This window comes from Excalfactoria chinensis, chromosome 1, assembly GCF_039878825.1.
Source record: "Excalfactoria chinensis isolate bCotChi1 chromosome 1, bCotChi1.hap2, whole genome shotgun sequence".
NCBI classification, from domain to species: Eukaryota; Metazoa; Chordata; class Aves; order Galliformes; family Phasianidae; genus Excalfactoria; species Excalfactoria chinensis.
Window position 1 is genome coordinate 124,549,779 of NC_092825.1, and position 14,163 is coordinate 124,563,941.

Here is a 14,163-nt window from a genome sequence, read left to right on the forward strand (position 1 = left end):
CGGCTCTCTCCCGGTGCCGCTCCCCGTCCCCATCCCGCCAACGGGCGGACGGAAGCGCGTGGCGGCGGCCGCGCCATGCTGTACGGGCCGGCGGCCGCCGCGTCCCCCCCGCGCCCTGGGCCGGCTCCACGGCGTGCCGCTAACGGGACGGGGCGAGGCCCGCGGGAGGAGGGCTCGGCTCGCCGCCTGCCCACGTCCCCTCCCCGGCCGAGGAGGAGGAGGAGGAGGAGAAAGCGAGCGGGGGCCAAGCCGAGCGGTTAGGAGAGGGTTTGAAAGAGCCCTCCTCCCTCCCCCCGGAGGGGAAGAGGAAAGCGAGAGCCGTGGCGAGCGGCCGAGGATGATAACTTAGGGCGGGAGGGCGGGCGGCCGTGCCTCGGGTGGGAGCTGCCCGCGCTGCCCCGTCCCGGGAGAGAACGGCTCCGAGGGAGGCAGAGATGTCCCGGGGCGCGGCGGGGGGCGAGGGAGAGCCCCAGGTGCGGCCCGAGGGAAAGGAGAGGCAGAGGAAGAGGAGGAGGAGGAAAAAGAAGGAGAGCAAGACCCGGCTGGTGCGCTCCAGCCTCCTGCCACCTGAGGCCGAGGCGGAGAAATCCAAGCGGCCCGTCCTAGCCAGCAACCGCCTCAAGACCACCAAGTACACGGCCCTCTCCTTCCTGCCCAAGAACCTCTTTGAGCAGTTCCACCGCCTGGCCAATGTCTACTTCGTCTTCATCGCTCTCCTTAACTTCGTGCCGGCCGTCAATGCCTTCCAGCCCGAGCTGGCCCTGGCCCCCGTGCTCTTCATCCTGGCGGTCACGGCCATCAAGGACCTGTGGGAAGACTACAGCCGCTACCGCTCGGACCAGGAGATCAACCACATGGAGTGCCTGGTGTACTGCAGGTGGGGCCGTGGTGGGATTTGGGTCACGGAACGTGGGGGCACGGGGTTTTCCAAAGGGCTTTCAGGCTTAGCATGGAGAAACCCATTTTTATCCTTGGAGTTGTCTTGGGCTTCTTTGTTTCGTGACTTGGAGCTGCAGGTGTTGCTAAATCTCAGCGCCTTCAGGTGGAAGCCAACTCACCCCGACCACTGGAACTTCCACAGCACGTAGACTTATGAGTAAGCAGCAATTAAGCATAAGTCTGTGTATATGCGCTGGGCTTTGTGATGTTTTATATTTTATATTGGGGACAGTGCATCACAGAGTGACAGCAAGTGTGGCAGGCATGGCTTGACTCAGAAGGCTTTATGCACATCTTTCCTGGTACGAGTAGCCAGCCACACCGCTGTGTCGTTTCAGGCATTAATTTGACTTCAGTAATACAAGACGTCTCTCAAGTGATTTGCTAATAAATCTTTGCTGAGCAAAGGCTGGAGGCCACAGGCTTCTGCATTTGGCTTAAGAGTGTGAGGTTTCATGAATTAGTGAGCCCGAACCATGTTTGCACTTCTAGAGAATGTGAGACAGTCCTTTCACTGAGCATGTACTTCCAAGTGAATGCTTTATCTTCTCAAGTGTCATCATTCCTTGTGGCTTTGCTCTCTGCCATAGCTTGTGGATGGAGCTCTAGATCATTTATCTCCTTCATTTGTATTCGTTGGTTTTTTTTTTGAATGATCCAGGCTATGGGTTTAGACCACAATCTTTGTATCCATAAATCAGCCTGAAACATCTTCTGCATTAGCACTTATGTGTAAGAATCCAGCCTTTAGAAAACTGTTGTTTTATCTTCCACACTGTGCCCGCTAGTCATTTGGTAGTAGCTCAGAGTAAAATGTGGGGGAATTGAGAGAAGAACATAGTTTCCAAGAATGCAGGTTTCATTTTTCATTCTGATGTGTAGATCAAACGGAAAAAGAACACGTGCCAAGAAGCTGATAATATGATTCCACAGGCTGTCTGGGAGGGATACTCTGCGCTGATGTAAGTGCAGAGGCAGAGAGCAACTCTCCTATTCTGGGAGAGGCATGTGAAAAGAAAGAAAATGCTAAAAAGAATCCAGAATAGTCTACATTTTTAACATCTGGCATTTTGTTGCTTTTTAAACTCTTATCACAGAAGAAATTTCAGCCTGGTGTATTCCACTGCCACTAGGTACGCGTGCATGGGAACACAAGTAAAACAGCCTCATTTCTGTAAACTAAATTGAGTATAACCCAGCCATAAAGCATTTATTGGCAGGGCTAGCCCAAGGCTCTGCCTAGTGCTTTGCTTGCCTGTAGCTGTTCTCGACTCTGTGAATGCTTCTGGTGTTGAGGAAGACGGACAGCAGGAAGGCTAGTAAGGGACTATTCTTGCCCAGAAATAAAATGGGACTAATGTGGATGGTTGATCCAGTCCCTACCAAATAAAACCAGTTCATAAATAAGCTGTCATGTTTTCTGGGTTGAAAAACAAGAAGAATAATAGAATAGTTTGGGTTGGAAGGGACCTTAGAGATTTTCTTGTTCCAATTCCCCTGCCATGGGCAAAGACAACTCCCACTTGACCAGGCTGCTCAGAGCCCCATCCAAACTGGGCTTGAACACCTCAAGGGAGTGAGCATGCCCAGCTTCTCTTAGCAATCTGTTCCAGTGTGTCACCACTATCACAGTAAAGAATTTGTTCCTTATATCAAGTCTAAATCTACCCTCTTCCATTTTATAGCCCTTACCCCTCATTCTATCACGACATGCTCTTACAATATGTCCCTCCCCAGCTTTTCTGTGGGCCCCCTTCAGGTACTGATGGGTTGCTGTAAAGTTCCACTGGAGACTTCTCTATTTCCAGCTGGAGAGCCTCAACTCTCTCAGCCTGACCTTATAGAATAGGTGCTCCAGCCCTCTGATCATCTTCATGGCCCTCCTCTGAACCTGCTCCAACAGCGCAACATCTTTGTTATGTCAGGAGCCCCAGAACTGGACACAGTACTCCAGGTAAAGCAGAGTTAAGAGGCAGAATCACCTCCCTCAACCTGCTGGTCACATTTCTCTTGATGCAGCCTAGGATCCGGTTGGTCTTCTGGGCTGTAAGCGCACATTGCTGGCTCATGTTGAGTTTCTCATGAGCAGATGCCCCCAAATCCATTTCCTCAGGGCTCTCAAACTGTTCTCTGCCCTGAAGTACCCATTACAGAAATGAGCAGTCCTTAGGAAGTGCCCCTCTCCTGCAATTAAAAGAAGAAAACAAAACAGGTAGCTAAAATGAATTGCTCGTATGGCATAGCTGCCTACTTTTTCTTCTTTTTTAGCCATTATTTCAACTTCACTAAAATATTTTTAAGCATCTTCTAGCCTCAGTGGGTGAGATGGGACAAGAAACTTCAGGTTTTCACAGATGAAAATAAAGATTCTTACTAATGTTCATGACTTCTAGCACTGAATCTTGGCAGCAGGGAACCAAGATTGATCAGTGTGTGTAAAGATCATAAAAGTTGCTGGGAGTGAGATCAAAAAGCTATTTTTCTCCACAAAGTGTCCTGCTGGAGTTCTGCTTCAGGAGTTGGATGAAGTTTTGTTTCCTCAGTCTCTGTTTCTGGAAAAATGCTCAAGTATTGACATCATAAGGAAGTAATAAGTGACATCTTCTCTAACCGCATCCGTTTTGTGCTGATTGCTTTATCAGTTCTGCTACCTTTTGACCAAGTAATGAATGTCTCTGCCTTCCACTTCCTTGTGGTATCAGTGGGACAGACTCTGCTGCAGATACTGTGTTTGTTACACATGTAGGGCAGGTTGATGAACACAGCTGCAGCCCTGTGTTGCCCTAGAGCTGCTGGAGAGCAGCAACTCTTCCCTTGCTGGCCATAGTTGAGTGAGGTGGGATGTGTCTGCGTGCTATAGTGGACCTCCATACTGCTGTGGTCCCCTTTACAGTTGCACTCCCGTACACATGAAAGAACCACTTCAAACATTGACGCTCAGATACAGACGAAAGCAAGTGGAAAGCTGCAGTCAGCAGCTTGAAACAGAGACCATTGCTTCACTGTAGCAGAGAAAAGCCCACTGTCTTTACATCTTAGGTAATCTTTAGTGATTGAGTAAAGATTCAGGTCAGATCCTGTATGTTGTGCCTTGTGTCCTGCGTGCCAGCTCATCAGAAAGAGGCTCCAGCAACACAAGGGCAGTGTCCATAGTGAGGTTCCCTGCATCAGCCTACACAAACCGATGGTGTCAGTAATTTGAACATGAGAAAAAATGCCGTTCTTCTGCTGTGCTGACTGCTTAACAGCTGGTGTGCAGGCGAGCCCTCCTTCCTCCGCTGTCCCCCCTCCATGGACTCAGATGACCCATTCGCATACAACTGCTGCTGAATCAATGACTCAGTGGCTCATAGTTGGCAAAACTTATCAGACGACAGAACGGCAAAGGATGATGAAACCTCAAGTAATAAGCTGGAGATGCAGCTTGTTCTCTCAGAAGGAGGAGACGGCTTTCATGTAGAAATTCCCAGTGTTTCAGGAGTCCCTCAAAAGCTCTGGTTTTCTGGAGTCAGCTGGTAGGCAGTTAAAAGACCTAATTCTTTGAAGAAATTGAAATAAGCTGTTGAGTTTGAATTAGCAGGGTGTGTTGAGAAATGATAATTGTGAATAACTGAATAATTGTGTTGCTGTGTGGTATAATTTGCAGGTCCTCCTGTAAGAGCATGCTGGTCTTGATAGGGGGAAGGTTTCTTGGCTGAGAGGAGTCTATGAAGCCTCTCTCTGGAGGTCTTTAGGCTCGTTCCCTGCTTGAGACTACAGAGAAAACCAGGCACTTACTGTCATAGGACCCTTACAGGTCACCTAAAATTTAGATTTAAGTTGGGAAGACTGGATCCCAAAAAATCACATCATCTCTTGCTTAGCTGGTTTAGGCATTAGAACCTAGCCTTCAGAAAGCTGTTGCATACACATAACTTCTGCAACTTGGCAATCACCTTAGTTACATCTCTTTGCTTCCTTTTGTTATTTCCAGGGGTGGAGGTTGATGTCTGGAGATCACAAATTTTTAACATTGTAGTGAAATCTTGTTTGATTAGTTACTTTTCTGGGTTATGATGTTGGACTTGAAGGGTGCAGTTCCATGTGAATATTTGTTCCAAACAATTCCAGAATGCACACATTGCTTCTGCTCTTAAATATTTGATAGAACTAAATTTGTCATTGGAGAAGAAGTGTTAAGACTCTTCTAAGCACGGGTTTTGTTTTCAATGTGCTGTCACAAAGTATGGTATGTATTTGCTTGGTATGTAAATAGGAGATGAATAGTGATAACTGCAGTCACAACAAATAATGGCGCTCATCCAGGAAGGAATACATTTTGTTACTGTCTAAGTGCCGTGTTGGTGAAATTCTCTTTTCTAATATTTTTCTAGAAGCCTTATGTTCAAAACCAAAGGGCTTTATTTTTTAGGTTTACTGTAACTCTTACTGTGTCCCTTGAGGAGTATTGCTAAAGACCGTAATGGTCTCTACATGCTGATAAGAATGGTTAACTGCTTCTTTGGTCAATGTGTGACCTAGAAAATATGTGTAAAATTGGAACGTGTGAGCTGGTACTTGTTTTCCTGAGGTGTGGAAGATGTTCAATGAGTCTTCTTTCCTTCTGTCAGTCTGCTGGTGAAAGCTATTCCATCCTGTGAGAAAAAGGACAAGGAACGTTACCGAATCCTCACAGGAGTGCAGCATATGCCACTCGTGGCTTCTGAAGTAGCCACAGGATGACTCTGTGCAACCACTTCACTTCATCTCCATATTTTACTGCTGACACCAGCCTCCAGGACGTTGGTTGTGACTGTCTCCTACACTAACCAAATACACCCAAACATAGTAGCTTCTTGTCTGAAGAACTGCAGGCGTTTCTTCTGGTGACATTCATAACCAGAAGAAATAAACTTGTCTCATCGCTTCCAGAAAGAAAATGTCACTAGACCTGATTCAGAAGGAAACTACCTGGGATTACTCAGTTTCCTCTGTGAGCGAGTGTGGCGCACAGAAAGCTGAAAGCTGAACGTTGTGTTCTGAATTTGTGTCAGAGACATCAGTGTTCCTTTCTCCAGTTTTAGAGAGATGCTGCTCGATTTACGTGACTATCCTTTGCTTCAGCTCAAAGCAAACTAGCAGTGAGTATATTCTCAGAGACATGTAATAGAGTGTCTTCTCTTAGAGTAATGGAGTATTTTCATTCTGCAGAGGAGTTTATTATTTTGGCAGAGGAAGCCTGTGCTAGTTTTCTGAGATGCAGCCTGCTGTAATGTGCAGGAAAGCCCCTGTTCCATTCAGCTGTATGTATGCCTTTTATTTGTGCTTCAGCATAGGGCAGATTTGATTTTTAAGGTCCCTTCCAACTCAAGCCATTCTATGATACCACCATGTGAATTTTTGCAGGGATGTGCTGCGCTCTGTAGACTTAATAGCTTGTGTTAAGTAGGCTGCCGCCCAGAAGTATGGTGGAATTGTATTATGTGCAGGATCAACTTGTTCTTATATCATGCTTACTGCTAGAGGTGGCTGAAAGGAGATTAACAGATTTGCGTTCTCTGTTGAAGTGTAACATTTCCAAATGCATGTGTTGCTCAGCTCCACTTGAAACTGTGATTCCAGATCCCACCTTCCCTATGTTACCTAGTCAGTAGAACTGAGGATGTTTGTTAGTACCTGACAGCTATGCTATAGATCGATGTTTTGTTAGACTGCTCGTAATTTAGCCAAAGCCTTCTTTCTGCTGCAGGCTGCCCCTCCAGAAGCCCAGAAGTACTGTGGGAGCAGCTCTGCCTGGGAGGCTCCAGTTTTACTGTGAAAGAGTTAGAGGTTTCCAGGGCATGAGGAGCACTGTCTGACTAATGCTGGCTGATAAAGAAGATGAAAACAGAGAAAGGACAAGGCTCCTTGCCACTGGGCAGAATTTACTGGAGTGCTTCATCCAGGCTTGCACAACCCTTGCAGGTGGATGGGCAGACTGCCTGCCTTGACGCTGCCTCAGAAGTCTGAGTGCAGGTCTCCCCATGCTACATAACCCAGTGCTTTCTTGCCTGAGAGCTGTCTGTGAGGTGCTCTCTCCCTGTAACACGGGGCCTTTTGGGTAGATGGAACTTCTGTGTTATTTACACAGCAAGGGCAGCACAGCTGGCCAGCTGAACACATGGCTTCAGGGTTGTGCCCAATTTTCAGGCTTTATACTGAGCAGGCATGATTTTAGCAACCACATGTTTTGAGAGCAATTAAGTACGTGAAAAGCAGAACACTTTGTTTCACTTCACATAGATACAGAGGTGAACCAGGCAGCCTTAGTAATTTTACTTGGGAGCTGGCACTGATGCAACTATGCTCGTGGCTGATCCTGTCTGTACCCAGAAGAAATCTGCAGCAGTAACAAGATGTCAGCCCTGCTGCTGATCCTGTCTCACCAGGGAGGGGAAGGATGTTTGGCAAGAGAGAGTGCATTTCAGTGAGTGCTGTAATTACACAGATGCTAAGGGACAGGACGCTGACTTCTTACTGTCCTATGTGTAGATCCAAGCTGTAGCTTCCTCTGATGCATGTCAAGCATAGATGATCCACACCCAAAAGGCAGCCGCAACTCAAAAGCTGTGAGAGATGGTTTGTAGCTTTTCCTGAGTAGCATTTGTGGTGTTGTGTAGGAGAGAGGAGGTGGAGAGAGTGCGAAAGTATCATCCTTTACCAGGATCTCAAGTAGGCTTAATACTGAGCTCTGCTTAGGAAATGTATATACACAAAATGAGTCTTTAATGCTGAATGATTTGATAAAGGAGGCCTCAGATTGAGTTTGAGGAAGATGACCTCCACATTTCTGAATGAATTGGTTTAATCTTTGTGGCAACATCCAGGAAGTGGCAATGAGAGAGTTTCAAACTAAGTTTTCAGTGCATACAGGATGTCAGCAGAGAGGAGCAACTTGCTCTCTTTTGCTGTTTCTAGGATACAGCTACACAGCAGAAAACTGTTAGCTACCCAACTAATGGTGTGTTCTGTGCTGTGGTCAGTGAAGACTGTGTAACCCTGATGAGCTGGCACAGTGCTATCTAGCTCTTTGCTCAAACAGGAGCAATTCTGTTTTGAGTATTGCAGGTAAAAATCACTGCTGTGGTCATCCTTCATCCTTAATGCTGTGGTCACAGGAGAGTCTTGACAGGCAAGCCTTGTATTTTAGGTGTGGAAAACATCTGCCATCTCCTCTGCTATTTTATTACAGTTTTATTCAGTTTTGACCACAGTTCCTCTGGAGTGGTGTGGCAAGGAGGCCAGTTTGCCCAGTGCAGCAGCAAACATTTGCATCATACCCAGTCATTTCATAAACCCAGGCTCTGGTGAAGATTTGTTTCAGTAGGCATGGAGGTCACTTGCTTTGTTTTTGTGTTCTGGTTGTCTGGATGTACTGACCTACTTCAGGGAAGAGTTTAAACGTTTGACTGTCAACAGCTGCGCTCCAGTTTTGATTTGTCTTTGCTGCTATTACATTAACACTGAGAGTATGAATGCTAATGAGTATATTTGGTATCTCTGTAGTTTTGAGGGTGGCTTCAGTTGTGCCCTTTTGGAGAGAAAGTGCATTACAAAGGGACAGCATTTGTACCCAGAATTCTTTGTCTTTATATGCTGTCTTGCTCTTGCTAGGTATCTCCTGGGTTGTCCATCCATACACTTATGTGCTCGTCCTCTGACGGTTCACTTTTCTGCCTCTCCTTGGCCAGTTCCCTTGACTAACGACCTGAACATGCCTGCCTTGGCTGCGTTAGCTGATTTTATTTGTTCACAAACACACTGTTGGACAAGTTGTGAAGTCCCCCCAGATGCTGGGACCAACATGCAACGTACTGAATGTTAGTCATCTAAATGCAACAGTGAGCGTGCTCAGGATCTCTCAAAATGCAGACACTGAGTAAGGTGTTTTGGAGGTGATGCCATGCCCTTAAAACACGGGAGATTCAGTAAGTGCATTAGAAAGAGATACCTATTTGGTGCAAAAGTAAATTATATCTAATCTGCCTATGTCTGATCTTGCAATTGTGGTACATTGTTTTCTAGGGGCCCACACTTATATTTGGGGGTTCAGATGCTTCCTGTATTTTATTTTTCTTCCCTTTTCAAATTCCTGTGTTCCTGTTGTCAGCTTCCCCTTGCTGTACTTCCCCCTTTGTTGTACACCTGCAAAGAGTTAAGCAGAGTCTTGATTTTACACAGCTTACTGGGATAAATGCATATATTATTCTTATACGCACACTCGAAAGTGTTTTGATCTTCTCTTTTTCACTCTCATGTTCATATTTTATCAAAGGGTTTGATATCCCCGTTCCCCTAACAGACAGGTTGATTCCTGTCTCAACACTACTACCTGTGCCAATAATTGGCTTCTCTGTAAACAACAGTGAGCCACTGATTCTAGCTGGCAGGAAATCCTCTCATTTGCTAATTAGGCTCTCTCTGACCTGACAGGAGTATTTCCTGAAGCAGTTTGTCTTGCTAGGACATAAGGTAAAGTTTATTTTACGTCACTTCTATCTGAAAGGGATGCGTCCAGTCTGACCAAGTCATCTAAGCCTCTGCCACAATTAGAGGAGAGCATTAAGCACTTTGAGGCAGAGCAGGGAGGTGCTTCCACTTTATGAGACACTTACCTTAGGAGAGTTTGAATCAGGAGATCCATGCCTCTCCCCAGTGATGACACAGATGAAGCCTGTCTAGGTGGCTTGCTACATTTGGGTAATGTGAATCCCATTAGAAAACTGAGAAGGGATAGATTTTAATTCCTATCAGTGTTTTGTTTGATTTTTGGACTTTAGAAGATTTTTGGACAGAGTAGCCTGTCCTGATGGTTACATTCATTAATTCAAGATTTATGCATTGAGAATTATAGATGCAAGTATGTTCACCTGTCAGGTGAAAGGAATAACTCATGCATTCTTTCATTTCCTGACACATTTTGCCTTCAGCATTAGCCATTAATGTGTTGTTCATACTTGTGAATTGCGTTTATGTAGTTTATCTCGGTGCTGAGAAGCAGTGTAAGAGATGAGTTGCAGTCAATAAATAATTTTCCTATTTGAATAACTGTTGACATTTGCATTTCGGTGGAATTTTTCAGGCAGCCCATGTAAAGTGAAGGATCTTGGTATTTTGGGATGTTATTTGCTCTTTAACCTCAGCTGCAGCTCTTGAGGAGGAGTGCTGAAACAGAAAGTAGGAGGTTCCTAATTCTGCTGTCTTCTGTTTGTTTGGATGTTCCTAGGTACTAAGTCAATAAACTGTCTTTGCAAGCTGTGTCCCTTAAAAATGCAGAGGATATGTGTTTGTTAAAAGAGGTATCACTATCAAATATCTAGCAGATATCACATATAGTTATGAGTCTAAGTTTGATGTCTTGTAGGATCAGATGTTTAAACCTGCAAGGGGTGATACTGGATGATCAGGAATTGAATCGGAAAGATCAATGGTGAAATTATTCTTCCAGTTCTGAGTATTACCTTTGATTGCCAATTTCTGTGTTGGAATAGCAGTGTCTATCCATATGAGAGCAAAGGCACATACCAACACACTGTGTAGTTATGTAAGAGATGTAGCACCATAAGGAGTCATTCCACTCTTTGCTATGTTGAAAGTCCTAAGTTCAGTTCCTTTGAATGCAGTATTTTGACATTGTCTCTTCTTGAGTGCCTGTGTACTATCATCTGCTATCAAGTTTTGCTTATGTGTGTCTCTCATTCATTCTCAGTATGCTTTTGTGACACTTTCAGGGTTGCATGTGAGAGTTCCTATTTCTGTCAGATCCTGTGAGAGTTTTCAAAATGCAAGTTAATCAGAAAATCTGTACCAAGGTTGAGCTAACTATCAGTTTGCTGGTGCTGCTGTCTAACCTGCTGTGTCCATTTTTCCAGGAGTCCACTTAAATTCCATTACAACCCTTGCTGTAATGTCATAGATTGAACAGTTTGTGATACCCTTTCAATTTTAGGAATGCCACTGTGGACTCAGTTTTTGAAGTCTATCACACTACATAATAAACTTTGTGTTAGAAATAGCTGCCAGGAAAACGTGTGTATACCTGTAAGACCATCTGCCAAAGACTGTTGCAGTGGATGATCTCCAGCCTGACAAGAGATCAATATACACGGAGATAACAAAACTAGCGCTGAAGTGTAGTCAGAATGAAAAGTTAACAACCAGTCAATTTTGTCTATTTGTCAAGTGTTCAGTAGTATATATATACATATATATATAGTTAATTGTTTCTGTTTTTCTTGAGTTAATACACCAAGTAGAAACTGTCAGTTATTAGTCCACTTTCAAAACTGGCTAAGAATCAGTTTGATTATAGCTAGCCTCACTGAAAATAAAACTGGTAAGAAAACTTAAGACCAAAACATTTATTTCTCTTCCAGACATAAGTACTGAAGAAGGATTTATCACAATAAAGGCAGAAATGGTGTTTCTTGAGTACATACAGTGTCTCTACCTTTTAAAGCCTGAGTTCAACATTTTAGTGTAAGATTTCTCTAAAAGTCCCCATGGTTATTTGAAATTCAATTCTCCTTGGAATGCAGGAAGCAGAAGAGATGCAGGAGAGTTTCTGAGGTTATTTACAGTGGCAGTTGGTTTGGCTTGGAGAATTTTTATGATGCTTATTTGGTCTTGGCGCATTAATCCATGTTCTTCCTCTGCTGTTCCTAAGTTGGAAACTTTCCATTTTACATTTGGCAATCATGCCCCCAGTTGTTCAACCTTCATGCTTTATCGCTGGCAGTGGCTATTCTGTGCAATCTTATCCACCCTTTTATTCCTTATAACATTTCTGTAAGCTGTCCTATCTAGCAACTTCTGGGAAATATTTTTGTTCTTTTAATTCTCTGGGCTTTTTTAACCATTATCTACATTTACAGAAGGAATGTCTGTGATGGTGGTGCTGCATCCTACCAAGAAGCTGTAAGATAAAATGAGGTCTGTGTTGCTTACTCTTCACCAACAGAAGACAGTTTAGTACTACAGCCATGTCAACAGAAGGGGCTGAGGATGGTGGTGCATTGCCCCAGGTAGCTGAGCAGTATTCATACTGAACACGGACTCCATTGCTGTTCACTTGAGAGCAGTATTCTTATTTTTCCAGTTACTGAATATACATCCAGATGTCCAGAACTTCTTGGAGGCATCTCCTATATATACCTCGCTCTTTTCGAATCTGTTCTTTTTAACTCATAGATTCCAGCTTGATGCTGAGAAGCTTGTTTCCACCACACTCATACACAGTGTGGAAAGGCTGCTGGAACAGGTTTAAGGGATTCAGGTGAAGCAGATGTAACGATTGCAACTGCACGTTATTACCTTTTTACGCCATTTCTGCCATCTGAATCCACTTCTACTGAAAACTTAAATGAACTGGAAAAGCTTCTTTGAATGCTTATTTTACTAAGAATGCTAAGTGGTAATAGAAACCAAGGGTAAATAAAAACTGCTAATGACTGTAAGTGCTATTAACATAATTTTAAAATAGTCATTAAAAATAATTTTCCTAGAGTAATACAGTATAATAATATAAATACTTAATAATCATAGAATCATAGAATTCTATTCTTAGAATCATAGAATTCTATTATTATTCATAATACTTAATCGTTTTAAAATAGTTTTTAATGTTCCTAAAAAGACTTAGATTAAAACCTTCCAACAGTAGGACTGGGAAGGATCTGCTAGCAGAACGGGAAGAAAAGTCAGTGAACGTAAGTAGTAAAGAGGCAGGCAATGTGACTGTGATAGAAGACTGAGAGGTGAAAATGAAAACACTTCCAAAAAGGCTCTGCTAGCTAATGTGGCACATCTTCTCAGAGTGAAGAGGCATGCTTATATCTGGACAAAACACTCTCGGCCTCAGAAATTCAGCTGGCTGGAGACTTTCCTGGCTCGATATGATGTCCATTATGCTATGTACTGCACAGCTTCTCTGACTTTTGTACTTGATGTGTGTCCCTGTAGTAAGCTTTATCCAGGGCAATTTGAGTAAAGAATGCAAAAGGACATTTTTACCGCCCATCGAGGAGGTTTATGTTGGCACTTGAAACAGGCCGGTGTGTGTCCATGGGCAGTGTGTAACATTTTTCAGATGTCTCAGAGCTGCTCAGCAAGGCTCACTTGTCTGTGTGAAGCAAATAATGCTTCATTAGTGCACAGTGCTGTGAGGTAAAAGTTGGCTGTACAGGATTTTACAGAGGGTGGGCCACAAAGATGGTCAGAGGGCTGGAGTGCCTCTCCTATGAAAATAGGCTGAGGAGTTGGGCTAGTCTGGCTTGGAGAAGAGAAGGCTCCAGTGAGAGAGAAATCATTGAGGCCTCCCAGTACTTCAAGGGAACTTATGAATAGGAAGGAGACTGTCTTATCACTGTCATACCATGTAAAAAGACATAGGGGCTTTAAATTAAAAGAGGGGAAATTTAGGTTAGAGTTGTGGGTGCCCCATCCCTTGAGACAAGGCCAGGTTGGATGAGGCCCTGGGCAGCCTGAGCTTGTGGGGGCAGCCCTGCCCATGGTAGGGGTTTGAAACTAGGTGATCTTTAACATCACTTTCAAACCTCTGTCATTCTGTGATGCTATGAGTCTGTGACTCAGTTCAGATATCACTTTTAGTTTTAGGATTATTGTGCATTTCAGCAGTCTCTGTGAACCTCACTTATATGCAATTTCTAATCAAGAAGAAGCAGTGATTTTAAAACATCTACAGCTCTGAGTAGCTCCAAAAAATATTTGATCTTTTTTTTTTTTTTTCAGACTGGGAAAGTATTAAAAAGGTGTTTGGGAGTTTAATAGGTTTTAAAACATATATGAGTGGACTCTTCACTGTTTGTCTGTAAGGAAGCGGAGGGCATTTTGTAACCATCAATTGGTTTGTTTTATTATGGGGTATAGGTGCAAGGAGAAAATTCACACAGAAAAGGATTAAGGCATCTGTCTAAGGTCTCTCAGGAAACTGCTAGAAAATACAAGGAAATAATCCAAACGTAATTATTTTCCTTTCTCAGAGCCAAGGTGACAGTTTTGCTTGTCAAGAGAAGATGTGATTTCATACTTACTAAGTTAGCAGTTTGTATACTGAGACAATTGTCTATCCTTCGTGACTGTCCGTAACTATCAAGAAACCTTCAAAAACTGCACAGTGAACAGCCACTTAATAGAGAGCTATTACAAAAGCAAGTATTTTTTCACAGGTCTCTGAAGAGTCCAGAA

General features: G+C 43.9%; 1 protein-coding gene across 1 annotated transcript in view; it reads left to right on the forward strand.

The window, feature by feature from the left end:
- Positions 1-203: 203 nt before the first annotated feature.
- ATP10A (ATPase phospholipid transporting 10A (putative)) overlaps positions 204-14,163 on the forward strand; it is a 107,376-nt gene continuing 93,416 nt past the window's right edge. Inside the window, exon 1 of the mRNA XM_072349264.1 lies at positions 204-877. Within this exon, the coding sequence (XP_072205365.1) occupies positions 435-877 (443 nt within the window). The 5' untranslated portion in view covers positions 204-434. The remainder of the gene's footprint in view (positions 878-14,163) is intronic.